The 26,827-nt window shown below is 42.0% G+C and overlaps 2 protein-coding genes across 7 annotated transcripts in view; one reads left to right on the top strand and one right to left on the bottom strand.

Annotated features, from left to right (window-relative positions):
• On the bottom strand, window positions 1-21,055 carry LOC112143321 (histone-lysine N-methyltransferase ASH1L). 5 transcript variants are annotated; one of them, XM_024267196.2, is made up of 14 exons: window positions 20,531-21,049; window positions 15,284-16,090; window positions 9,625-13,600; window positions 6,921-7,257; window positions 6,584-6,757; window positions 4,432-4,526; window positions 4,281-4,354; window positions 3,077-3,122; window positions 2,966-3,006; window positions 2,819-2,889; window positions 2,537-2,739; window positions 1,996-2,087; window positions 1,779-1,912; window positions 1-1,707 (listed from the first exon to the last, which is right to left on the bottom strand). In XM_024267196.2, the coding sequence occupies exons 2-13, from the start codon at window positions 15,890-15,892 to the stop codon at window positions 1,793-1,795; spliced, it is 5,838 nt and encodes a 1,945-aa protein (XP_024122964.1). In that variant the 5' UTR covers window positions 15,893-16,090; window positions 20,531-21,049; the 3' UTR covers window positions 1-1,707; window positions 1,779-1,792. The 5 variants fall into 5 exon arrangements, 2 of the variants coding, with proteins under 2 accessions (XP_024122964.1, XP_024122965.1); XR_002918714.2 differs by lacking the exon at window positions 1-1,707 and having other exon boundaries at window positions 1,864-1,912; window positions 2,524-2,739; window positions 20,531-21,052; XR_002918715.2 differs by lacking the exon at window positions 1-1,707 and having other exon boundaries at window positions 1,884-1,912; window positions 2,528-2,739; window positions 20,531-21,052.
• Window positions 21,056-24,393: 3,338 nt separating this feature from the next.
• dap3 (death associated protein 3) overlaps window positions 24,394-26,827 on the top strand; it is a 5,052-nt gene continuing 2,618 nt past the window's right edge. The window contains exons 1-7 of one of the 2 annotated variants that reach the window (XM_024268310.2): window positions 24,394-24,520; window positions 24,787-24,828; window positions 24,912-25,025; window positions 25,958-26,059; window positions 26,163-26,271; window positions 26,358-26,450; window positions 26,541-26,671. In XM_024268310.2, coding sequence (XP_024124078.1) covers window positions 24,790-24,828; window positions 24,912-25,025; window positions 25,958-26,059; window positions 26,163-26,271; window positions 26,358-26,450; window positions 26,541-26,671 — 588 coding nt within the window. In that variant the 5' untranslated portion in view covers window positions 24,394-24,520; window positions 24,787-24,789. Of the gene's footprint in view, window positions 24,521-24,765; window positions 24,829-24,911; window positions 25,026-25,957; window positions 26,060-26,162; window positions 26,272-26,357; window positions 26,451-26,540; window positions 26,672-26,827 lie in introns of both variants that reach the window. The other variant, XM_024268312.2, reaches the window with a different exon arrangement.

Genomic DNA, 26,827 nt, shown 5'->3' with positions numbered 1-26,827 from the left:
TCTCAAATGCACAACATCAGAGGCAACAAGAAAAAAAGGTTACATGTCATGCAAACTAGATAAATAACTCTTTTATGTGTACCTTTTGCTATAAAGTTAATCCTCCACTGGCAATAACGTAGTGCTTTTAGTTTAAAAAAGTAAAGAGGAAAAACATGTACATACAATATGTAAACAGTCAAAGAAATTGCACTTTCTTGGCTTTGTAGTAGAAGCCACACTACTGACAGACAGCAGAAACGTAACACTTGAAAAAACTAATTCACCATCACTGAATGTCTGACCATAGTATGTTCAGCTAAACAAAACAAAGCGATAAATATGTCACTTTAAAAAAGAAATACAATCATAGTCTATGTCAGGAAAAATCTGATATATTGGTCAGCTTAAAAACGTGTCAGTAAAATGCGAAACTTGATTATTAGCTTTTATGTATGAGCCATATAGTATTGTCTTGTACATTAGTAATTTTACAAGCTACTCCCAAAGGAAGAAAAACAGGTTTCTGTAAGTACTGTACATTCCCGCGAAACTGAAGGCGTACTTCCACTAGCTCCTAAAACGACAATACAGAAAAAGACCTCCAATCTTTACATAAAAAAGTAAACAAACAAATAAAAAGAAGATATATATATAAGTTTGTATATAGTCCTTATCAGAGGAGATATTGCTTTTAAAGACTGCATGAGTTAGGTACGCACACAAGACATCATGGCACTTCTGAAGAGCAGTTGGGGTGCATCCGTTCTAGTTTTCATTCCCTTTCCTCTCTGCTTTTCCCTCTCCGAGGACAATCTGATTGTCAATGCTCTGAAGCAAAGAGTGGACATTCTCGAAGGCATACTGAAGTAAACAAAACCACGTTTTTTTTTTATTTATTTAACACCTCCTGTGCCTTGGAAGCAAATACTGAAAAGAGTTAACAACAAACATTCCTATCACAAATATATTCAGTTCATCTCAACAGCTGTTCTGGTTTTTTTTATGCTTTTCCAAAAATAACCTCTTTCTTAAAACATCAGAAATTCTCTTGCAGCAATGCCAAAATTCCTATTGCTAAGCCCCGCCCCACCCCGCCCCCTGCCTATTTGCTGGTACATGTCAGACACTGTCTGGTGAAAGTGAAGCAACCCTCCGCCGTCCCGACAGATTTAAACTGGCTCACGTCTCCTCCCGCCGTTTCCCAAAGGTGCAATGTGACTTTGAAAAGCTTGTAAATGAAGGTTCAGTTTTGACCTAATTAGAGCCCAGGCTACATTTCCCATTTCCTCGCGGGCATTTTGGGAGCTCCTCGTCTCTTGGAAACAAAATGTACCGGTCCACCTTTCACCTCCCATCCAATATGTATTTTTCCCCGATTTGCTTAAGGTGCCAAAGTAAGAGCATTCAATGTGTGTTTATAGTGTGTCCACTCCGCATACGTAAAGTCTTTAGTGTGCTTGTTCATTCAGCACTAGTGCAAATTCATTTCAGCTGGTCTGTTTTTCTTTCTTTCTTTCTTTCATCCGCTTCTCTGGACAAAAGATGCGTTGCCATGGTTTCATCCTTGGTGTGATGCCCTTCAGAGCTCACTCATCAATCACCATGCAAGATTTCCTCTGTTGGTTTCTTGCATGAGTTCTCTCTGGGGTACTTTTACTAACGGTGCAGTGAGATCAGTCCAACCATCAGGAGGTGGGCCTGGTCCCTTTCTCAGAGGGGTTCCACCTACACACAGACATCATTTTAAGATAAAGAGCTCTTGGATTTCCCTGTTTAATAGCCAACGCTCCACTTACCTCTCTCTGTTAGCTTATACATGCTGCAGGGTCAAAAGTAAATCATTCAGCCGTCTCCTCCTCCGTTCTCTGCTGTAGGCCTCTCCTTTGATTTCCTCTCCCCCCTCCTCTTGTCTGCTCTGGGTTTTGGTGGGCTGAGGATGTAAAAGATGATCTTAAAAGCAGATTTTTATTTATTAATGTTGCTTTTTTGTGTGTGCGTATCTGTTTAACTCACACAGCAGCTGGCAGTGAGTGAGCTGGAGGTGCTCTGTCTTTGGTGGTGGGGGTCACTGCTGATCACCGTCACCTCCACCCCCACTGACTGACCTGAGGGTCAAACAGTGTTTATGTTAGCAAACGTAGGATGAGGAACATCGCGCCTTTCACAGATACATCCATTTTTTTTCGTCGTTTGTATGCACGATCTGTCAGAGAGGCTCTGATGGAAAATGTGTGGTTTCGCTGTTAATGGGGAAACTTGATGCCTGCTGGGTTTTTGGACACCAGCAGAGGATGACAGAATTGGGGAAACATTTCTGCAGGCTGCATTCTGTGGTTGGAAAACCACTTAGTTTGTGCTGCTGACTTTGATATGGAAAGACAAGCCAGGCATGAGGACACACAATCAAGTAAAGGACACAAAACAGGACGCACACACACACAAAAGTTCACAGAAATGTAGTATGAAAAAAAAAAAAATAGAAGTGGCTGAACCACATATGCAAACACAAACACCTACAGAAACAAAAACTAACACACACACTTGCTTCATGGACCTGACTTGATGTGGCTGTCGTCCCCACTGGCTCCATCCCAAGACAGATGTTGTGAGTCACCCTCCTCCTCCTCCTCTTCCTCCTCTTCTTCTTCTTCTTCATCGTCTCGTTCTCGCTCTCTCTCTATCCTAATTCGGATCTGTCGGTCCCTCACAAGCTCCCAGTTCCTCACGAGGAATACGCGGTGTTCTATGACAAAGCTCCTGGAGCGACACGAGAAGGAAACCTCGTCATGAGCTGAACGACATGTCCGGACATGACGTCTTTCTGCTCGTTCCGTACCTCTCACTGCTGGTCAGCGGCTCCATGTCCAGGTGAGGAAACAAGCTGGTTATGTCTCTGGAGTTCTCATCCTGTTTGAGGAGGAATGTTTTCATAAACTGTCAAAATTACATTAATAATATGAAAAAACAGATTCAGGACACTTGCCTCTCTCTGTTGGGAGGTTGACGTCCGCTCTTTTATGCGGCCTGATTAAAAGAAATTTGCTTTTAGTATTTTTTTTATGTAATATTTTATACAAAAAAATGGAGTACTCACAATAGCGACGCTTTCTCTTCAGAGGAACGGCAGGTTGCCGGTATAGCTGCAACCAAAAAACATGAAAGTTATACCTAAATACATTCTTTACAAACACTTCTTTATTTCATCCATCTTCACAACCCACGAAATCCATTACGGCACATGTGTCAAAGTCAAGGCCCTCTGAGTAATTCTATCCGGCCCTCCAGATCATTTTATTTTATTGTTATTAATGTTATCTTGCGCTCATTTCTAACTTCTAACAAAATGTGTTTTTAAGGTTTAAGTTAATAATTTATTCTAGAATAATATTCCTGACTTTTTTTTATTCATAGTAATGTTAAAAAGTTAAGTTTTAAAGTTTTCAAAATTGGCATTCTGCTAGCAGTTTTGAATATTTTAGCAAATACTAAGATTTTTTTAGGCTGTTTTGGAGTTTAGCTAATATTTCAGCTACATACTAGCTGTTTTGACTAGTTTAGGGTTTTTAAAAAATGTTTTAGGCTGTTTTGGAGTTAGGCTAATATTTACACGCTAGCTGTTTTGGCCAATTTTAGCTTTTTTCAGTTTTTTAGGCTTTTTTGAAGTCTAGTTATTTTTTCAGTTCCATGCTACCTGTTTTGGCTAACCTAAGTGTTTTTTTTGTATACTTTTTTAGGCTAATTTGGTATGTAGCTATTATTTTAGCTGGCTATCAGCTTCAGCGTTTTCAGCTGTTAGCGTCAATGATTTCAGCTATCAACTTCAGCCTTTTTAGTTATAAGCTTGACCATTTTTAGCTATCAATTTCAGCATCTTCAGCTATCAGCACTAGCATCGTCAGCGGCTAAATTCAGTTTAGAGTCTTCACACTAGGATTATTGCAGGTAATGCTATATATCTAGTTCATAATTATGTTAAAACGTTATGGTTTTAAAGTTTTAAAAATTTAGTATTAGTGTGTTTAATAAATATTTATCCTGTTAGGCACGTGACCTAAGGTGTGTTTTGGATTTTGGCCCCTTGTGCGACTAAGTTTGACACCCCTGCCTTACGGGGTCACAAGGTTATTGGAGCCGATTTAGACTCACCAATCAACTTATGAAGGATTTTTTGAACAGTAGGAGGAAGCTGGAGTAAAGAAAACCCAGGAAATCCCAGCAGGGATTCAAACCTTCTCACTGTGAGGCAAGAGCGCTAACCGTTTGGCCCCTATATCAATGTATCTGCACAACAGGTGTACCTGGTTGTGCTCCCACAGCCACATCACATCATAAGGCAACTGGAAGTGGATCCTCTTCAGTCTCAGGTACTTTCCTGCAGGAGGTAGAGAAATCCAGGTGTTACAATAATAAGGTAACATTAGCTAACGTATGAAAGTCCTCTGTACGCACCAACGTGAATGGGAGCTGGTAAAAGGGTGTACTCGTGCTCCCCTGGTGTGTACTCCAGACTGTCACTGCAGAGCTTCAGAGCTTGAGAGGAGGGACTAGAACATTAACCCATAATAAAAAAAAGTGATCATTTTTTTATATTATGACATTTCTGTTATAAACTCGAATATTTTAAAGCTTTGTTGGTATTACTAGATGTTCTTATAGGTGTTGTAAGAGATAGGCCTAAGCTTCTACAACGGATATGTATCAATCCCTATATATTAATGTTTTCATATTTTAATTTAATAATTTAATTAATATTTTACTAGTTTGAGCCACAACGTTTTATTTTACTATTTTCACACAATAGTGATTCTCCTGCTCTGTACATGTTTTAGCATGTAAAAACTCAATCACACTTTCAGCGATTTCAGCAATCTTGGTATCAAAACGTTCAGCTCATGCCCATTGCTGCTTGTATTTCTGGTATTCATAAACTTTATAGTTTTTGGGATATTGAGCAAAATATGCCCCAGAGGAAATGAATGAGAAAGTGCTCAAATCCTTCAAAAACTTTTAAACTTTCACATTTAAACTTCTGCATATTTTCAGCTAGAGACACTGTTCAAACTTTAAAATGTTCAGCAACTACTGTTTTTTAGGGTAATTTGGAATGTAGCTTTCAATTAAGCAACATGCTAGCTATTTTTGTCTACTTTAGACATTTTTCCAGTTCTTGGGGGCTAGTTTCGGGTTTATGTAATATTTCAGTATTATGCTAGATGTTTTTTCAAAATTAGACTTTTTTTCAAGTTCCTTAGGCAAATTTGGCGTTTAGCTAATATCTTAGCATTGTGCTAGCTGTTTTGGCAAAATTAAGACACTTTTCCATTTTTTTGGCTAATTTGGCATTTAGCTAATACTTTGGCATCTGCGTTTTCTGCTACTAGCTTGAGCGTTTTTAGCTATCATTTTCAGTATTTTCCGCTATCAGCTGTTTCATCTTCAGTGGCCACATTCAACTTACAGCATTCACACTTGCATTGTCGCAGGTAATGCTACACATCTAGATAATTTTAATATTACTTTGCATTTATTTTAGTCTACTTTTTTAATTAAAAATCTGAATTATATATATTTTTGGCATAAAAAACAGAGACATAAACAGACAAGAACATATTCTCAAAAGGGGAAATTGTTTATTACTTTCAACAGAAGTTTGTCTGACTTCCTTTCAAAATAAAATACTTCCTGTGCCAACTAGGATCATCCCAGTGCAGCTGATATACTCATACGAAAGGTTTTAAGCGACTCAAGACAGTATTGACATTTCTCTTCAAACCTTAGGTCTACTTTAGTGAGCTGTCATTCATTTTCCTACTTACTACTACTGTTAACCTGAATATAAATCTGATTTTATTGGTTTATGATCCAATAGAAAAATATATTTAAAAGCATAAAAATACATGTATTTTAACAAGTCCCCTCTCCACAGCTACTAACCATTGTTATGCAGCATAAGATAATACGTACCTTTTTACTAAAGTTTTGCTTAGTGTTTGAAATCTGTGCGTTCTGGATGAAGCATAGATCCAACAAGGCATCTTGGTGCAAAACTCTACATGGTTTATCTTCTACACCTCAGCCATAAATGTATGAATCTAAATAAATGTTCAGACACAATCACGATTCATTTAAATCTTACTGCTCAGCTCTGTATGCTGCACACCTATGGACTAATTATAGGGCATCTAGCATGCAGGGGCTGCAGGGGGCATTTAATGATGCCCTCAGGATTTTATTAAAAAGATCAGCACGAGTGAGAGGTTTGTCAGTGTCGGAGATAACACTCTCCAAGCTCTTTTAAGAAATCTTGCTTATGGTTTTATTAAACGTCTTAATGCTTCTGAGAATGAAAACCTTCAGGCACAGCACTTTTCGTTACCAGGATCCCAATTTGGAGGCACTGGTGTGGACGCCAAGTTCTCAAGTTTATTGTGTTAACATTTGAACCTCCAGTCTGTCAAAAAAATTAAAATCTATTCTATTAGTAATATATTCCCATCCATCCATTTTCTTTATTCTTTTCGGGGTCATGGAGAGGTAGGTTGCAGACCCCTGGGTTTAAATGAACCAAACAAGATGCCGTTTGTGGCTCCGGTAAACTCACTCTGTAGTTTTGTAATCGTCAGAGTAAAGCCCCGCCCTCAGAAAGGTCTTCCTGGGAGGGGTGTCAGCTGTATCCTGTCTTTGGGGGCTCTCTGCTTGGAATGGAGCCTGGTTGACATCTGGTTGGAGGAGACAGTCAGGGAGGGTGTCGCACTCAGGTTTGTCTGAGTCAACACTAGAGGGAAAGCACAAAGAGAGAGGAAGAGTGATAGAGAGGAAAAAGAGAAAGACAGAGAGAGATGGCACTGGTTTAGCACACAGTGCTGAAAACAGTGGGTTAATATAACAGTAGTGAGTGGTTGTGTTGATAGTTCAAGTCAACCAGCTCTGCTGTTTACCTCTGACGACAGGGAGAGTCACCGTGTTTTCTCTTGCGCCCTTTCTTCCCCTTTTCCAGCATCTCCAGCTCGGTCACCTGCTGCTTTCCCCCTCTCTCTGACACCGTTTCGGCGTTCTTCCCTCCCACTTCCCTCTCGTCTCTGCTGTGGCTGAGAGCTGGCAAGTGGTCAGACGGTGACATGGATGGAGTTGCAGAGGAGTGAGTGGGGGAGGAGGTGGCCGAGGGCAGCGGGTGCTTCCTGGGCCGCCCTGGCCGTCTTTTGTTTTTCCCCGCCGCGCCGTCTGGAGTTGGCACACTTTTCTGCTGCCCCCGGCTTCTCGAGTCACCTTGTAAACCTGCAGTTATTGAAACAGAAAGCAAGAGGGAGGGGTGGAGTTAGAAAAAAAAAAAAAAAGTGGGGGGTGAGAGGAAATGAGACAGATGTGGATCAGTGATTGAAACAGCAGGAGGTGTGAGATGAGGCCAATCTAGGCTGAGTCATGCGGATGTGCTCAGATTCGGTGAGCCACAACGTTTCCTCTGCCCAGGTCACCTCTGGGGATTGCATTAAAAAGTGATTTCGCAGTGGCGCTGTATGCTTACATTCCAATAGAGAACAAGAAGCCGTGCATGCATTTTACTCTTATGGACCGTTTTTGCACAGTCATCAAACGTGAAGGACAATACTGCCGTGCAGAACAAAGAAGGAAACGAAAGCTCTTCCTTCAAAACATTCTTGACAAGATGATGAATTGAATTCCACCTAATTCAAAAACAATATTTTCCCTCACAACCTCCTTCTGGCCTCTGCACTATTCCTCCATCAATCTCCTCTGAGGTCATTTGTTTTTTTTTTTGTTTTTTTTTTGCTCAATTTTCCACAGCCCCCGACAAGACTGACCACTCTTTCCTTTTTGAATTTTTCCAAGTCAAATAAGCCTGGCTGGCCACGAATGAGGAATAGGCCGAGCTTTGAATAGCCAATCTGGTGGTTAACTAATGGCTGTGTTCTCTGGGCAGCCTCGGGCTGTAACAGCATGTGGCTCTGCAAACCACAAAGATTTTTTGGCAGATTCACTTCAAGATGTTTCCTTCCAGCTATAAAACTTTTTTTTTTTTTTTTGAAAATCCTTCCAGGAGTGGCTGCCGAACTCCTGTGTGTGCTTCTCTGTGTGTCCCGCGAAGGAGTGAGAGTGAAAACTGGCTATAAAAAGAATGGAGTCTGATTTCTGTTCAGACACTCTCCCACCTTTGATGTGCGGTTCAACACACTCCTGTGGAAGAGCTGCGCTGTCACCAGATTCGGCTGACGAAGTTTCAGGTTTGCGTTGTGCAAATATGTGCAAACAATCTCTCCAAAAATGAATTATCTTATCAAGCTGTCATGATTTTGTTAGTACAGTCACATTGCAAAAGCGTTATCACCTGAATTATCTTGATTGAGATCAGAATTCAATATATATTTACATTTTTTTGCCAATGAAGCAATGACTGAGATGTTTTTTGCAGCAACAACCCCTTTCAGCTGGCTTTTTTGTATAGTTTTCAGTAGAGGGTGTAATCAACTTTATATTTATATTCCTATGATCCAACCAGATCAATCTGACTGAGGCAAGATGATTCAAATTGACCTATACCATTAAATAATCATTTCAAAATTAAATTATTGGATTCTTTTTACACTGGAAAGTACTGTTTCGATTGATTCTGTACTTCTTTGTTTGTACGCATATTTAATTTACTTAATTATTTTCATAAAACACAAGGAATCTGGGAAATTTCAACTGCACTGTTCAGTATCCAGATATATATCTGGGTCAAACTGGTTGAATATTTGGTTTAAGAAGAAGTCCTGGATTGATTTTAGGTCAATCAAATGATTCAAAATAAACCAATATCGACTAGAGCTGTGTTGACTTCCCCCCACCCTAAAAAAAGTATTCTTTTTAATCGATTAATCGATCTGAATCGATCTAAGCTCAATTGATCAGTAATCGATCCATAAAAATAGAGCTCAAACAAACGCATAAAGCTAAAGTCTGCTAGCTTGATGCTAATAACAATAGAATTTCCCATAGGATGGCTATTGCTAACGTTTGGTCGACCCATAGACTGTATAAGAGTGGGTCGACCTAAACATTTCTCAATAAAATAAACATCTTTTTATACTCACAGGCATAAATTTTCCAGACTCTTTTCAGGAAATATTTTTTAGAGTAACCATTTGTGTTTTTTTTTGCTCACTTTCTTCATCTTCTTGAATAAGGTGTAATGCTTTAGTGTCATTGCCACCTAGTGGCCAAACTGAAACGCCCTCCAAAAGAGGCAGAACAATCGTTGGAGCTTCCCCTTTTGAGAATCCATGAAACTCTGTATGGTATTAACAATCTTAATATTATTTCACTAAAAAATTTACACTATCAGATTAATATGAAAATTTTCAAAACATATATACAGACTAATTATGTATTTCTAAACAAATCTGTCTAAATGTGTGAACCATGTAAACTCAAACTTGAATTGACCCAAATTGAATTTAGAGGATTGAAAGAATTAAAAAAATGGATTTGAATCAATCCAGAAGTATCGAATTAATTCTGGAAATTATTGGCGATACCCAGCCCTAATATCAACAATGAATCGAATCAGAAACCACAAAATATGATATGTATTGAATTGTTTAAATGAATCATTACACCCCTAGTTTCCAGCAATTCACTCACCCACTTCTCTTCTCTCTGTCCACGCCGGCTCGTCTCTTCTGCCTGACCTTTCATCACCGCCCAGGTTCCTGCTGCCGAACCCGCCCCTCACACCCCTCAGCCCTGTTGCCATGGCAGCAGAGGTGAACAGGTTGGTGTGCGTTGGGGACGAGGATGTCCCATAAAAGTCGGGCTCGTTAAAGTCCTCTGCGTCTTCGTCCTCGTCGTCTGAGACGATTAGCCTGTCGGCGCTCTTTTCAGCCAAACCTGCCCAACTCGGGGTTCCAAATCCGGGAGTAGCCAGACTCCGGAATTTGGTCCAGCTCTGACCCAAGCCGCCCCAGCCTCCTCCGAATGAGGACAGGTGAGAGGAGCCCAGCCCCAGCGAGGTGAGGGATGTGTGTTTGTACCTCTCTGCGGCAGACGAGGAAGACGGTATGGCAGCTGAAGAGAAGGGATCACTTCCATTCTGGTGCAGCCAGGATGTTTGCACAGACAGCATGCTCCCAGACCCTCTTACACCTTTGCTGCCCGCCTCCCTTTGACCCAAAGTGAACCTTGAGCGAGCCTTTGAATTGCTCCGCCTCCTTCTCCCCATTCTATCCTCCTCCTCATCCTCCTGTAGCTCCTCTTCTTCATCTACATCTCGCTCGCAGTGCCTGTGGTGATGTTTGTGTTTGTGTTCACTCCTTCCACAGCCGTAAGAGAGGCCGGATGTGAACCCTACACCACCCCCTGAGCTTCTCTCCCCTAAATCTCCCTCCACCTCTCCTCCTAGAACTCCCTCCTTCAAGAACCTACTCCTCCGCCTGTGGAATCTGGCTGGGTTCAGGAGGAAGTGGGCATGATGGGGCTGATACTGGTGGGGAGGTGGGAGGGGGTATGTGCCGGGGAGGTGGTGGTAGAGCGCCGGTGCTGCCGGTGGATAGGTGCTGTAAAATCCCACGTTCTCCACGGTTTCCGGGAACTTCGGCGGACACCCACACTGCCTACGATCCGGCTTCCTGCTGCAGTGGCAGGGGAAGAACGGCTGCGGGGTGAAGGGTGGGACAGCGCCAAACGATGACGGATGAGGCGAGTAGAAGCCGTTCAGATTGATCCGGAAGATGTTGGAGCGAAGGGAGTGCGGGGACGAATGGTGGCGTCTGCCCCCTGCACTGTCGAAGCCCTGCCCCGAACTCGTCCTCGCCCAGCTCCGTCGCCCAATATGGACCTCGCTGAGTTGAGCGATGACATCATCTAATTCGGCCAGAAACTCTGGGTCCTGCATGTGCAGCTGCTGGTGCTTCTTCTTGTGTTTACTCTTCTGTCTCTTCAGTGCATTGTGCCCAAGGCAACGGTAATAATTCGAGTGAGTGCACTTGTTGTGACCCGGGCAGGGGCAAGGGCGCATGCAAGTGCAGGAGGGGGGGCAGCTGTAATCCCGCCGCCTGTGCCGGTGTCTGTCTCTGTGCTGCTCGGCTGCGTTCGAGCTGCTGATGGGGTTTGTTTGTCTGTTCATGTGTGAGGAGGAGATCTGAAAGGCGCGGTCCATGACCGATGAGGGGAGCCTTTGACCGCCGAGGATCACCCCGGCGCCCTGACCCAGCCTCAGCATGCCCCGAGTCCCCGTCATCTCCCCCCGCTCAGAAATGCTGTTGTTATCCGTTCCGATGCCGCTGTCGCTGGGGAGCGTCTCGTCGCTGTGCGACTCGCTCCGGGGGGACGGGGTGGCTTCCTTCAGCTGGCCGGGTGAAGCGGGGGTGTGATGTGAGGTGGGGGTGATGCCGGAGAGCTTACATGAAGACTGGTGAAAGGGGAAGTGGTGCCTTCCCTGACACGGGCAACTCTTCTTCACGAAGGGAGACAGAGACGAGGAGGAGGGAGGGCGAGAAGATGTGCAGGACGAGGATGGAGATGGAAGAGAAAAAGGATGGGAGAAAAGGAAAGAGGACGTCGGTTCTGTGAGGCTGCCTTCACTGTAGGGACTCTGGGCTCCACTGGAGTGAGTAAGAGATGGGGAGGGAAAGGGGTGAGAAGGAGCCGACTGCAGCTGGTTAGACGAGAAGAAGGAGCTTTCGGGGGGATTGGTGAACAAAGAAGGCTGACTGGTGTTCTGGGAGCGAGAATTTAAACCAACTGCTTGGGATTTGGGCTTCCTTCCTCGCCGCTTTCCCATGTATATGGTTCCTCTTTTGCTCACATTGATCTGAGGGCCCACCTTGCTCCCAAAGGAGGAGGACAAGGCTGAGAGAGTATTCACTGTTCTTGCCTCCATTGATTTACTCATCCTCAGGGAGGTCTTCCCGTCGACTGCCGCGTCTGTCCTGGCCTCCTTTCCCACATAACCAGACATCATTGCTTGGTGAAATATCCTCTTTTTCCTTTTCTTCATCTCATTAATCAGCTTCCTGATCTTCATCTGCCGGCTCCCCAGTTCGGGATGATGAAAGTGGCTGCTCCCGTCTTCGCTCAGGTCTTCGGAGAGAGGTCGTTTGGGGGGGCGGCCACGCTTCTTGGGGCTGGATTTTGACAGATCTGCGCGGTGCAGCGCCGGGCTGGGCTCCAGCACGGGGGCTTTTTGAACGTCATCACACCCGAGGAGAGGCACATCAGTCAGAAGGTTGTTCGGCTGGAGTCGAGGGGGGGATTTATCCACGCTGGAGCCGTGGGATTTCGGGCGACCCCTTTTTCGGATGGCGCTTAGGGCGTATCTGGAAGCAGACAGGCTCAGATCGGAGGTCTGCTTTGTGATTGGATAATTGACTGCAGAGGACAGAGGGGACGAGCTGCTGGACAGGGAGCTGGAGGGGGTTGTATGTGACTCATCACTCTGCTGAGTCGTAGGTTTGGCGGGAAGGGATGTTTTGGTGACCTGAGGGAAAGCTACTGAAGAATTATGGAGGGAATCTGAGAGTGCGTCCGGATTTTCCGCTCTCTGCGCTCGGTGCACCATCTTGGTCCAACTTGGCCTTCTGGCCTTGCGTTTCTTGAGCGGACGACTATCCTGCTCCTGGGAGGAGAAAGGAGGGGAAATGGGAGCGTGGACGGGTGGCGTGGGCAGAGCGGGAGGAGCGGAAGAAGTGAAATTTGCTGCAGACACAACCGAATGCCGTGAAATGTCTTGTTCTTTCAATTTACTGCCATCACCTGTTGGTGCGGGCTCAACTTGTTTAGCCGGCTTGCCGCAGTCGTCCGTCTCCTCTCTCTCATCCTGTCTGCCTGGATTCATCACCACTTTTTCTAATTTACCAGATGTGTCACTACATTTTGAATTGTTTTCTTGTCTGACTGGACTGAGATTTTTTCTTTTCACCATCTGTAGATCGTCCCCCCACGACTCCTCGGCTCTACTTTTATCCTCCATGTCCTTTCCGTGTCTTGATTTTCCTTTATCTTTTTTCTTCTTTTTTGCATCATCCTTTCTGCTCTCACTCGTAGCTCTGTCAGCCTCCAGTCTATCTCTTTTCAGCTTTTTGCTTCTCTGTCGATCTCTCTTTGCTTTCCTCTCTTTTTCCCTGCTTGCTTTCACTGGAAGCTGAGCAGAGGGATCCTGATCTTGTGGTTGAGGAGGCGAGATCTCTGTAGCGGAGGATGACTGTGATTTGGAGATGACGGGCGAGTCTGTTCTACTCTTACTGAAAAGTTCTTTTTGGGAGATTGAAGGACCGGTTGAAGAGTCCGTGGAGGAAGTGCTGTGTTTTCCTGCTTTGTTTTTCAACGAGGCAGGAGGGCTAAGGGTGTTTGCAGCGTTTTTCTCAATCAATGCTCTTTTCTGTTTTGCTGTCGGAACCAAACCGTTCGGGTTCTTTGCGCTACTCCCATCATTCCTGGTTTCCTGCGTGGGAACTGGTTGGGTGCGTGCAGTGGACGGAGTGCATGGGGGCGCCTGGTCGGATGCAGGAGAATACGGTTTGGGTCCTGCAGGAGCCGGCTGGCCGTTGACGCTTGGAGGCGGATCTTTCTTTAATAAGACATTTGAATTCTCTTCTGTCTTATCAGCCGGTTTGTTAGGAACCTGGAGGATAAAAAAAATGCTCGATCATTCAGCCGTGCTTTAAACATAGTCATTGAAAAAATATCATGAACCATCTTGGATATTCGTATAAAACAGTTAGAACTGGAAAAGTTGCATTACCTACGATAATGCTAGTGTGAATGCTTTTTACTGAAGGTAGTTGATGAATATGCAGAAAAAAATGCAGAAAAAATTTGTAGTAAAATTGCTTACAAATTTCTAATAAATGCCAATTTAAAAAAAAATATTTGGTATGTTGCTTAATATGAGGTAAACTCCACATTAGCCAAAAAAACTTAGCAGATGCCAAATTATCCAAAAAAGCTAGCATTTTGCTCAAATACTAGAGTAACCTCAAAATAGCCTAAAATTCATCAGTAGGCTAAATTATTCAAAAAAGAGCCTGTTGCTAAAATAGAAGTTAAACTCTTAATTATTCTGTAAAAACCTCAGTAGATAACAAATTAGCCAAACATGTTAGCATGTTGCTAAAATATTAGCTAAACTCCAAATTAGCATAAAAAATTCAGTAAATGTCAAATTAGCCAAAAAAGCTAGCACATTGCTTAAATACTAGATAAACTCTAAAATAGCCTAAAATTCCTCAGTAAACTAAATTAGTCAAAAACGTTAGCCTGTTGCTAAAATAGAAGTTAAACTCTTAATTAGCTTTAAAAAAAACCCAGTAGATAACGAATTAGCCAAAAACGTTAGCTTGTTGCTAAAATATTAGGGAAACTCCAATTTTTTTTAAAATTACTATAAAAGATGAAAACATAGCCCATGAATATATTTAAAGGCTTGTTGCTAATCTACTTCATTTTGAAATTTGAAGATTTTCTAATTCATTTCCTATGGGGCATATTTTGCTCAATATTTCAAAAACTATAAGGTTTAAGAATACCAAAAATACAAGCAGTAATTTCCTGAACAATCTGATTCCAGGATTGCTGAAATCACTGAAAGTGTGATTGAGTTTTTACCTGCAGAAAAATGTACAAAAACGAGCAGGAGAATCACTATAGTATGAATGCTTACTAAGCATTCATACGATAAATATCAGTTCTAGAAATGAGGACATAATCAGGAGAAATCGAGGCGACGGAAACAGGGGCAGGTTTGACACAGAAAAGAGAAATGTAAAAGGAGAGATCCACAGAGTAAGGGAGTAGGGCAGCGCCGGAGAGGGGTTGAAAGATAAATGGGAGCCAGTAGAGAAAAGAAAAGGATGTAAAAATAGAAGAGGGACAGACACAGAGAGCCAGGCGGAGTGAGAAAGAGTAACTATTGGTGGCTATAAATTGTCACTAATACAGATGAGAAAGCTTGACATTCCGTACTTGTTCTTTAATTTTGCAGAGCTGCTGCTGCTGCTTGGGTGGCGTTTTCAGCAGCTAAAGCTATAAGCTTCCCCTTGGGGTGATTACCATAAAAAAATGATGGACCAATGTTTGTAATAACTCCAAGTGGTTGCTGTGCTGTTGTCCTATTTATAGTTCTGTTAATTCTGACGTGCTGCTTAGGTTCCAGTATTCATTTTGAAAGCAGTTCAGTGCCTTAGTGCCGTTTTGAAGCATCTTTGAGCCCGATGGGTGATTATGACACTCAGAATTAAAATCGATTTCTTTTTTTTAATTAACTAATTGGCTGCATTCGGCAGAGTGTGTGGCGAGTTTCCCTTACCTGCTTGGCTGTCTTGGTCCCTTGGCAGGTTACGGCAGGGACTGCGACGGCGTCTTTACTAAATGTTGATGAGGGCGGGTGTGAGGCCGATGATGAGGATGGAGGAGGCGGTGGAGCAGCAGATGCTGTTTTTTTGGAGGTGGCCTGGACAGCGTCCAAGTCTCTGTTTGCATCGCCAGTGGTGCAGCTGCTTTTACTCTGCTGACCTGCTCCTCCCTCCGCATCCCCTCTCAGCAGTCCCCCCCTGCTCTGTCTCTGATAGGTCCTGATGGTGGGCTTGCACACGTAGCTCTCCAGGATCTTGGGCGGCTTTTTGGTGCGCTTGGCTTGGAGTCCGTTTCGGACTTTCCCGTCCATGGAGCTGGACGCGTGAAGCTCCTGCTGCCCTGCGCCCCCACAGCGTCCCTCGATGAGCAGCTCCAGCACATCCCCCTTGTCCCCTTCCCTCTTCCTTCCCGATCCCCGTCTCTCCTCCTCCTTTTTCCCCACACTTCCATTCTCTCCGTCAGTTCTGCTTTTCTTGTCCTGCTTGGAGCCTTCGGGTGCAGAAGCGGGGTCCAAAGTGGGGGCGGTGGTTGGAGGGGTTCCCCCCTTCACTCTCTGGTCCATCAGAGAAGTCAAGAGGGAGAAGTAGACTGCTTTGCAGTTCCCGCTCTTCTAAACGAGGACAGCCGGGAGGTGAGAAGCGAAGGCGAGAAATCAGATCGAAAAAGATTCAAATCCTCTAACTGTCCGAGTGAAGCGTCTTCATCCAGCGACAGAAGACGGTTCTCGGCTCCTCGAGGCTTCAGCTGAGTAAATGTAAAACTGAAAAGAGGGGGAAGAAAAGACAGAGGCAAGTGATTAGTCATTTCAGTGAGCTCAGATGCTGAATCGCAGCCGTACAGGAATCGGAGGGAAAGTCCCCGTCCTGCAGGCAGCTGTAGAGAGGTGCTAAAGTCTGTGTCCACAGAGATGATCTCATCATACAGAAAGCCCAGGAGACCTATTAGAGCAGTTTCCCAGAATTTCAGCAGTAACTGGAGGACGCGGCTATAGCTAGTTTTCTTCAACTATCCGACAATTTCCAGCAATGGTCTCATCCTGCTAATCTGACTGTGTCTCTTCTCAAATCAATACGACAATCAATCAGCTCCTGACTAATTCAAACACTTGATCCAGTCTCCTCCTCTCCACAGTGTCTTAGCGCCTTCTGTTCTCAGCTAGCCCTTCTCCTCCCGCCCTTTCCTCTCCCTGCTGTACTTTCTTTCTTTCTTTCTTTCTCCCTGAAACTCCCCTTTTCATGTTTGGCCGCATGCTTTCTCGTGCTTTCTCTATTAGTCCCATCCACTCTCTTCCCCTCCCTGCGGACCACACAGTAAAATAGTCAACTCACTCACTGTATCGACGGTAATCAGAACCATATTTCCTCCTTTTCGCTGCACTCCGACCTACAGCCCTCCATTCTCACAGTGGAGCCGTTCCCCTCCTCCCCTTTCGGTAGTGGTAACCAAAATCCGTAGGAAAGGGTAAAACTTATTTTAGGAAAAGAGAGCAAATTCCTCCTCCTACTCCTCCCATTGCTTCCTCTGAGTCTTGAAGTAAGCTTTTCATTGACCCCATTGTAAATGGACTTTTAATGTGAGGTGAAAGCAGACTCTGGTAGAACTTTATTTGAAAGAAAAACTTTCCCTCCCTCTCACACGGTGCCCGAGGAGAACAGCCTCTTCTGTCACACTCTCCTCATTCTTCTCTTTGAGGCGACGCACTCTCCCCGTTTCTAATAAAACACAGCCTGCCAAGCATTCTTTGGGCTCTTATGAAATAGCTGATCTGTCTCCCGACACACTTCACCGGCCCCTTAAACTTACAGGACCAACCCCCCCTCCCACACACACACCACAGTTAATGTTTTCATTTTTCAGACCTGAGTGGGCTATATCTTCAGCCTTTTGGTCTCTCCACACCCAAACCTCTTTCCTTGAATCCCACAAATCAACATCTGTTCCAGTAACTGCCTTTACGTAACACCATTGGAAAGCCTCTTCAAGGCCAAACAGGCTTATAATAAAATAAACCGAGGACATGAGAGAGCAGTTGTAGGGGTGTAGCGATTCGTCTTAACAACGATTCGATTCAGTCGATATTGGTTCATTTTGAACGATCTGATTCACTGATCTGAAATCAATCCAGGACATCTGTAGCCAAATATTCAAACAGTCTGACTCAGAGATAAATACTGAACAGTGCAGGTGAAGTTTTCCAGATTTTTACGTTATAGTAAAATAAATCAACCGTGTCTCAATCCAAATGGTATTTTCCAAAACCGATAAAAACAATTTTATAATGGTTTAAGTCATTTCAATTCCATTATAGACCCACGCCCCAAATTTTTTTTAGTTTTTTCATTAATCAAAAAGTTTTGAATCAGGAGCAGGCATAAAAATGTCGTTTGAAAAATATTGTAGCAGTGACGTCCAAACTACAATCGAAGAGGCACGAGCTCCCTGCTCTGCTCCGTTCCAATGCATCTACTTGCAGATATGTAGATCTATTAAAGGGTGACCAAACAGGGAAGTTGTAGGCTGACTCCACCCACAGCCAAAATTTGAAAATCCAGTCAGAGAGGTGGGGAATAATACTGCTATCATTACTGGAGCTGCAGATCATGGGACTTACATGGATTGACCAATCACGAAATTCAAATGTAATACCTCAATTCAACCTTTAGGGGGCAGCACACGGACGACGTTTGCCTATATTTTCAAGAACTAAACAAGTTTATTTTAATTTGTCATAATTTGGCAATGACTGACAGACAACACTTGGTTACCCCTTAACGTTTTTCCTTGTCTGAGCTTGAATCTGACTCAAAACTGCGTCTGGATAGCTACGATGTTGCTCCCCATTTGCTAATGTTAGCTTGGGGTGTGAGAGGCTGTAAGCTAGCGGGAGAGAGCGTAAACAATGGGATGATGGGAAATGAGTGCAGGCTTACTCAGTCCCGCCCACAACCCAGACACAAATTTCTGATGAAATCCAGCTGCTCTGCAGAAACTATGTCCTAGAAACCGACAGGTTAAATAATCATAAGTAAAAGACCACCGGGAATGCTTTTAAAATAGATCCAAAGATAATCGGAGTGGAACTTAAACAATTTGCCTCAGACAGATCGATTTGGTTGCATCATAGATATGAGTTGATGAAGCTGATTTATCATCACACCCCTATTTGTGTCCTCAAACAGTTGGTGCCACTTTTTCTTTGTTTTTTCTGGCATGACAACAAGTCTTCTAGAGTTGCACAAGAAGGGTGGCAGGTTTTCAAACTTAAAGGGCCATGGCCATTCAGCATCAGTCAAAGAGGCATGCTAATGGATTTTTAGACTCTCCAGAGCAAGATATACTTCTCACACATAACTCAAAATCACTCCAGCATCAGATGAGGAGGGTAGAGCTATTCCCGCTGACAGGATGATGAGTGGACTTGACACTGCAAGTGAGCTGGGCTCCTCTGGTTCCTCTGAGGCGACGATTAAAAGATGATAATGGGGCCACCATATTTCCAGCCGTCATTATTACCATCCCGTGGTAGTATTATCATTGAAAAACACGGCATCACCACCTGCCTAACAACAGCTGGAAGCCAGGATCCTATCATCAGGGGCGGACTTACTATTAGCCAAAAATGGGCGATTACCTGAGGCCCGTAACACTCTGGGGTCCACAGTAGAACTCCTAATAAAAATTCATTTTCCGCCCAACTATTGACCCAAAATTTTGGGTCAATAGTTGTAATTTATTAATTTTATAAAAAACTATTATTAAATGTAACAAATTACAGAGTTTTTGTTAATGCTTCCACGTTTTACATTGTAGCAATACATTTTTAAACACAGGTTGACACCTCTTCCACAAATGCAATTCATACGTTTGATCTTAATCCTTTTATTTTTATCTTAGAAATCATTGTACTTTGCAACAGTCTTGTTCAATTTCAATGTCTGATCATCATGAAATCATTTGACTTTTTAACCTACACTGTAAAGAATGCAAATTTTACCTTAAAAAAGAGTAAGAAAAGGCTGGGGTTGCCAGAATTTTACTGTAAAAATTGGTTGTTACTTTTAGAAATCTTTAAAAATTATATTTTTACAGTTCTTCGCAAGTAATATTCTTGTTATTACTGTTAAATGACGTGTGTTTATAGGTAGATTCATAGATCAATTTAATGGCTAAATAGTGTGTTTTAATAGTTTATTTTATGGTTTTGAAAGTTATGTTTATCATAACATTTTTTCATTTTTTTTAAATATGACATTGATAATTTACAACTGATCGAAATACCACTTTAGGGTTCTTTATAGTGAGAAATGAACATTGTAAAACACTAAAAATCTCAAAAAGTTAGTTTTTCATGGTATGGCCCTTTAGGGAAGTTTCTCGTTAATGAAAACGTCATTTTTATGTTTTATAATTATGATTGTTAACTGTCATGATATAAGTATTTATGTTCTAAAAATTACAAACAGTTTTTTACAGTGATTGTTTCTTTAATGATTAGCTGCAGAGGGCCCCATTTTATTTTTAGCCTGGGCCCCCAAAACAGCTAGGTCCGCCCCTGCTCGTCGTGGCGCGCTGGAGCCTCAAACTTCACCCTTTTTGTCGGAGACTTTCCAAAACTGAGCGGCTCGAACATCGTGTTCCCGGGTGCTCGACTGAAGTGTGTACTGTAGATACAGTATGCACACTTGTGTGTGTTTGTGGGGGTGTCGCCTCTCTGGAGCAGCCTCTCACTGGTTAACTGAAAACGTCAACAAGGATTGACCAAAATGACTTTGCGCACCACCTGAACGCACCACCCGCCTGATGCTGTCGCACTTTCCAACCAAACACGTGTTTTTTGTTGTCGTCACTCCCGTCTCCGTTACTAAATAATATATATATTTTAAGGGAGCTAGCGACAGAGTTCACGTTGCGCAAAAAAACAACCCAAAAATGCGCCTGCTGATGAGGATCAGAGTTCCAGCCAGCCTTTCCCCCCTTCTTCTTTCTGTGTCCTCTGCCAGTCCCCCTGCTGGTGTCAGCAACATTGAAATAAGACATATCAGCACGCGCGGAGAAACACTCAGCAACAAGGGATATAATTAGCTCCGAGCGGATGCTCGCGTTTGTTGTAATCCGCGTGTTTTTGGAGCTCGCTCCTGATGACAGGCCTGTTCACAGTCAAACCCTGACATTCTGGAATAAGCCTACGTAGGCTACTTACCCGAGCGCGCGTCCCAACTGCGTTTGACGGGCAGGAGGTGGTTGCTGCTCCCCGCCGTCGCTCCAGCGGTAATCCGCCGTCTTTGGCGCATCAGATGCTGCTCCGATTACATAAGAGAGGCCGGCGGAGGTTCCAACACCCCCGAAAACCGAGTTTCAGTCCCATCGGAGCGCACTCTGCAACAACATTGGCGCGGGTGTTTTCACAATCACCCCAGTCGACGGATCTCCGTCGGCGCGTCTCTGCAGCTAGGTGGCGGACTGGTTACGCTCTTGTGGAAAGTTGCGTCGCTCCCGCCAGTTCTAATGGCTCATCGCGGCTCTCTCGTGTGCGTGCGATCTGTCGTGGAGACGGCTGGAGGGCTGCAGCTATCTGCGCGCACGCATGTGTGTGTGCGTGCGTGCGCACTGGGGAACAGGCTGACGGCGCAGAGGGGCTGTTTGGTGGATGTGCGGGAATGCAATTGCGTGGCCATTTTCATGTGGCCAGAGGAGGAGATGAATAAAGCTCGGGCGCTCACTGCGGCGCACAACAGGCGATTGGGGAGGGCTATTAGACGCTTAATAAAATGGCGACGACTTGGCTGAAGTGAGCTGCTGGTGGATTTTAGGGGCAGCTGAGAAGTTGTGGCGCGTCGAGTGAAATTGGATTCACTTTCCACCTCTTGGAAAGTGAGAAAACTTCGTTGGAGAGCTGTTTTTTACGCACAATATCCTGTTTTTGGCCACTTTTCCAGCATTTACACTTCAAATTTAGACTATAGTGGAATACATTTTTTATTTTATGAATAAAATGTCCTTTTCATGAATGCAACTTTAGTTTAACCTTTTTCTGATTTCACACTCACAAAAAAACAATAAACTCAGCTTCTAAGAGTTAGAGTTCTTGCGTCATTTGAGCCCCACAAGACTCATATCAGTGTTTGTACAAGTGAGCCCCTTTGACTCATCTTCACACTTTATTAACTCCCTCAGGCGGCCTGCATTATCTTGTTCTGTAAGCAGTTTCCTTGTATGCAAATAACTGTTGGGCATATTTTTCAGATGCATTCCTTGAGAATGAACAATAATCTAAATGTTGGACTGAGGTTTTAAAGAGAGCTGTAGAAAAAATTAATCAGTTTAAAATAAAAACTGAAAAACATTCCATATTAAATATTGCAATAGGTGGTGTAATAACAAAGATTAGAAATATAACACTTTCAGTTCAATGTTACAAATCTATTTATATTTGAACTGAAATGCCATTCTAACCCATAGAGTTGCAGCTATTACAATTTTAACTCTTCTGAAGGCTGTCCACAAGTGTGATTATAAGAATTTTTAACCATTCTTCCAAAAGTGCATTGCAGGTCACACAGTGATGTTGGTGGAGAAGGCCTGGAGCTCCAATTCCTCCCAAAGGAGTTCAGGCCAAGTGATTCGGACACCTGATTCAGATCATTTGGATGAGTGAGCCAATCCTTTTGATAACACAGTGTAGGTTTTATTATCACAGTAGTTAATTCAGCTTAACGGGGACCCTGTGACTACAAAAAAGAGGCAAAGCAAACAAGAGTTCAGCTCTTAAGAGGTTAAAGGTCTTCTAGAAGCTTGGAATAAGTTTACAACTTCTTGTGTGAAAAGTAAAAACAAAATTGTTGTGGACAGTTTTTTAATTATGGGTCATTTAAGGTATATTTTATGATAAGGAAAGTAATAGATTTTCAATAAAAGTTCACTTTACATTTCAAATAAATCCTTGCTGGTTTGTTTTGTCAGTTTATTTATGAATATTTGTGCCTCTCATAAAGTTGTTTTTCTCTTTTAGTCCATATTTAAATTAGTTACATGTTCTCTATTTTTTGTCTCGTGTTTTGTGTTTTCAAAAGCACTTCTGCTTCATTTTTCCTTTCAGTTTTCCTTTTTGTTCTCCTCATGTTTCATTTCACCTTTCCTTCCATCTGTTTGTGGTAATTGTTGTTCCCTCTGTCTCACTATACGTTGTGTGCATGACCAGAATGTGCCATCTCTGTTCTTCTCCTTTTTATGTTTAGCTCCAGTTTATCAAAACAGTTTTTGTAAGTTTGTTACTCCCTCAATCTGTTTCTTCTCTCTGCCTGCTTTGTAGTCAATCAGTACAGCTTAAGCCACAGTTAAACAATACTCAATTGAAGAAAGTAAATGTAATTTTTATTTGCAAGTGATTACTCTTGAAAAAATAAAAACGTTTCTCATTATCTTTTGAGCTGTAGGAGTTTACATTTGCTGCCTCCAAAAATTGTAATAAATGACTAAAAGGATATAGGGTTCTTATTCTAATACTTGTTTTTTAAAAGTGATGCATTTTGAGCTGCACAAAGCACAAGACGTGCTTTTATGAGTAAAGTTTTATTTGATCAGATTGAACTCCAAAAATAGCTTTCTCTCATGACTTTGTCTTTAAATAAATAGATGATTGTAAATTAATTAAACAGATTAGGCAATAAAGATGAATGTGGCAAAGGTTTCCCCACTAATCCAACATATTTCCACATTAATTTCTTACTCTAACCTCTTTGTTTTACTCTAACCACTATCTCTTTCAAAATAAAACCTAAGAACAGGTGTTCAAACTCAAGCTTTTCATTTTCAAAGGTTTGTATTTTACATTCCACAGATTGATTGAAGACTGGACACATCTATCAGAATACATTTACAAAGTTTTTTTTTTTTTAAATAAGGTTGTATTTTGTTCTAAAAAATGTATTGGATTCTTGTTTTTGGATGGGGTGACTTTACATGATGCAGCCTTTAAAAAAAAAAAAAAGATCTCCTTTAGCAGTGATTTGTCTCACATGCAGCTGGTGGTAATTTTTGTATATTTCATTTTAAAGATGACAAAAGAGCAATCAGAGCACGAACAAACAGGCTAAAAAGCTGCTTCCCACAACCCACCACATTCAAACACACTGGAGGGATACTGAAACAGAAAATGTGTAATAAATCTAGCTGTGCAATAAGATGACAAGTTGAGCAATAATGTGGACTGAGGGTGTTATGTTAAACTTCCCTTAAATTGGTAATAACAATGTGCTGTGACATTTACTTTTGACCCTTCCTGGAATTTCGTTGTGCATGTATGCACAATGACAATTAAGTCTACCATTTATCCTCCAGTAGTGGTTGCACAATCATGCAGACGCCGGATGTCTGTTTGTGTTGTGATCCAGTGTAACGATGGCCAAGAAACGCTCATTCGTTTATATTATTACATACCCCAAATAACAGAGGAATGATATTTTGGGGTGGATCCTAAATGTAAAAGTGAATTGCACAAGCAGATTGGTGAAATTGAAAGACGGCTGCAGAAAAAGGAGCAACAAGCATTGCATGGTGAAGATGCAAAGAAAGCGAGCAAATTAGAAGAACTGGTGTGAACATGGTTTTATGCTCAAAGACAGAGAGCTTGTCTCCAGGTAAATGATTGTCATGAAAGTGAAGAGTCTTGATACTGAGATGGAAGATGCTTCAAAGAGAAACATTTGCAGCCATCAGAACATAAAACAATGTTTTCCTTATTTCAATGAATCCTGAAATGTTCGGTGTTTACATAAATCATTACTTCCCCAACAACCCATGAGTTACCAGGATCCAATAGTCAAATTCTTTACATTCTTATTTTCCTCTTCTACACACACAAAGAAAAAGAAGGCAATTGTCTCCCTTAAATAAAGAAAAAAATAAGTTATGTATTTATTTATCAATATGTTTAGGGTATGGCATTTGCTATGTTTAGGGTTGTGGATATCCGGCAATAAAATCTAGTTTTACTTATAATAATGGACATAATTTTTTTTTTTTTTTTTTAATAAACCTATCATAAAACATAACTGTGTTTATGAAACATTTTCAGACTGTGTTTGTTTAGATATTTTTTTTCTCGTGTGTTGTCGCATGTATATCGCGTCACTTCCGGTAAGGCATGATGGCGTTTCCCATGACAGGTCCAGCACATTGAAATCGACTGAAGGTGAGCATTTTTATCTGCATCTTTTCACTCCTATCTGAACTATCACGGGAACTTCTCGTGATAAAATCCTACGATACATCCCCCGGGTGTTCCAATTTCAGTGCCGAAAGACGATTTTTTTCCCCAATGATGTAAAGACTTACTGGGTGCTAAAGCTAACTGTTAGCTAAATGTTTACGCAAGGTTACAAGACACCACTGTGACTGTACGAACATCCTTTTAAAACGGCTGTAAAGAAGAAATAGGTTTTTACTGTTGTCTTTCAGATCATGGCTCTACACAGACTGACTCTCAGGCTTCGGCCAACGGTAACAGTCATGCCAACCTGGAGTTCACTTTATTCAGACAGTAGAATTGTGTTTGTTGAGACTGTCATGCTTTTGTGTCCCAGGTTACACATGTAAGGTCCGTCCATACCAGTAGGTATGGACGGCAGCAAGAGGCTGCAGCTGTGGATCCAGAACCTGAACCCATATCAGTCTTCAGAACTCAGGAAAATGACCCGGTAACAGAACCTAGCTTTGCTATTCTGCTGCATCAGAAATAAAACTCCATTAATGTTAGGGCTTACAATGCCATGCATTTTAAAATTAAGTTTCTGATATTCACTGCGAGATCTGAACGTACTCCGAGATGAGAGCTGATAAATAAAATAAAATAAAGATGTGAACCAATGACCAAGTTTGTTATGAATTTAAGGTCCAATAAAAATAAATAATTCAAAATAAGAGTGAGTTTAAACGCCAGAACACAGCATAAATTCAAATTAAAATCACAAGTTTATAAATACTTTTATTTTATCAATCTAAATGTTTAAAAGGGAATGGGAGAATTAGTCTAGTTTTTGATGTTAAATTTATAATAAAAAAACATAAATATGAAAAACTAGAGTTAAATAACAAACAAAAAGAAACAGACAAAAGAAAATACGAATTATGACACAAACACACACACATGCATGCATGCACATACACAGCTGTTACTTACTTTGACCCCTCATCCTGATACAAAGCATTATATCAAAACACAATTGATATTTAATATACCGAGAAAGTAAATAAAGAGATTTGACAAGTTTTTATGACATATTCCTTAGAATTTTACTTCAAAACAAATGTGATTTAGATTTCACACAATTGAACAAAGTTGAACAATTTCAATAAGGTTAAGTATTTCTCAGAAACTAATTGAAGTATTGGTTTTATTTACAAGAAAAACAAGTAAATTGACTTTAAAGAATGTTGTTTAAGGGACTTGATAACTTTAATTTCCTAATCAAAACATTTTCTGAATATGTGTAGGAATCAAAGTTTTTTTTTACTTAAACACATTCTGCCATTCTATTTTTTTCTATTGAAATTTTGAAAAGTTTAAACCGTCTAATAAACTTTCATGTTATTTTGGTCTCATAATCTCACCTATTGTGTCTTTTTTCAGGCCTGTCAGTCAGAGAAACAAATTGGACAGTTTTATACTTTGCCTTCCGAGCACATCCGCCTTCTGTTTCCTCATGGCCTCCCCAAACGTTATCAACAACAGGCAGGTTTTGTTTGAATCTGAAAGTCAAGTTAGCACATGTAATCTAGTAAACATGACAACAGGAAAGATGTACACGTATAAGTTGTTTTTCCAATGATTTCAGGTGAAAACGTTCAACGAGGCCTGCGTGATGGTCAGGCAGCCGGCTCTGGAAGTCATCTCCTACATGAAGAAAGCAGATTACAGCCAACCTGCTTTAAGATACTTATTCTGTATCCTTTAACTCACTGACAGAAAAGAGAACACTCTTCTACCCTTCCTTGAAAAAGGAACATATCGTCCTTATAGAAATGTCTAGATGGTGTTACAGGAAGTGGCAAGACGATGTCTCTTTGTCACGCCGTCCACTTCTGCTACACACAGGGCTGGGTGGTGCTGCACATTCCTGATGGTGAGACAAACACAGTCGTCACGCCAGAGGTTTGACCCTCACAATGATGATGATGACTCTTTTTTTTTTGTCCGTTTCTGCTTTACACAGCTCACCTGTGGGTGAAGAACTGTAAGGAGCTGCTGCCATCGTCCTACAACTCGTCACGGTTTGATCAGCCTTTGCAAGCGACGGCGTGGTTGCGCAACTTCAAAATTACCAATGAACGATTTCTTTCCAAGGTAGCATCCTTTTCTCAGCACGGCTGCTTCACGTTGAAGATTTCAAACCTTAAATTAGCATAAAGTTGGTTCAAAATGAGGTTTAAGGAAAATATTGAAAATAGAACTTAAATAAATCTGTTTGGATCTCCTCATAGCACTTCAGATGCGGCAACA

The sequence above is a fragment of the Oryzias melastigma genome, linkage group LG16 (assembly GCF_002922805.2).
Source record: "Oryzias melastigma strain HK-1 linkage group LG16, ASM292280v2, whole genome shotgun sequence".
NCBI lineage: Eukaryota > Metazoa > Chordata > Actinopteri > Beloniformes > Adrianichthyidae > Oryzias > Oryzias melastigma.
This window is presented reverse-complemented; position numbering and strand designations above follow the sequence as displayed.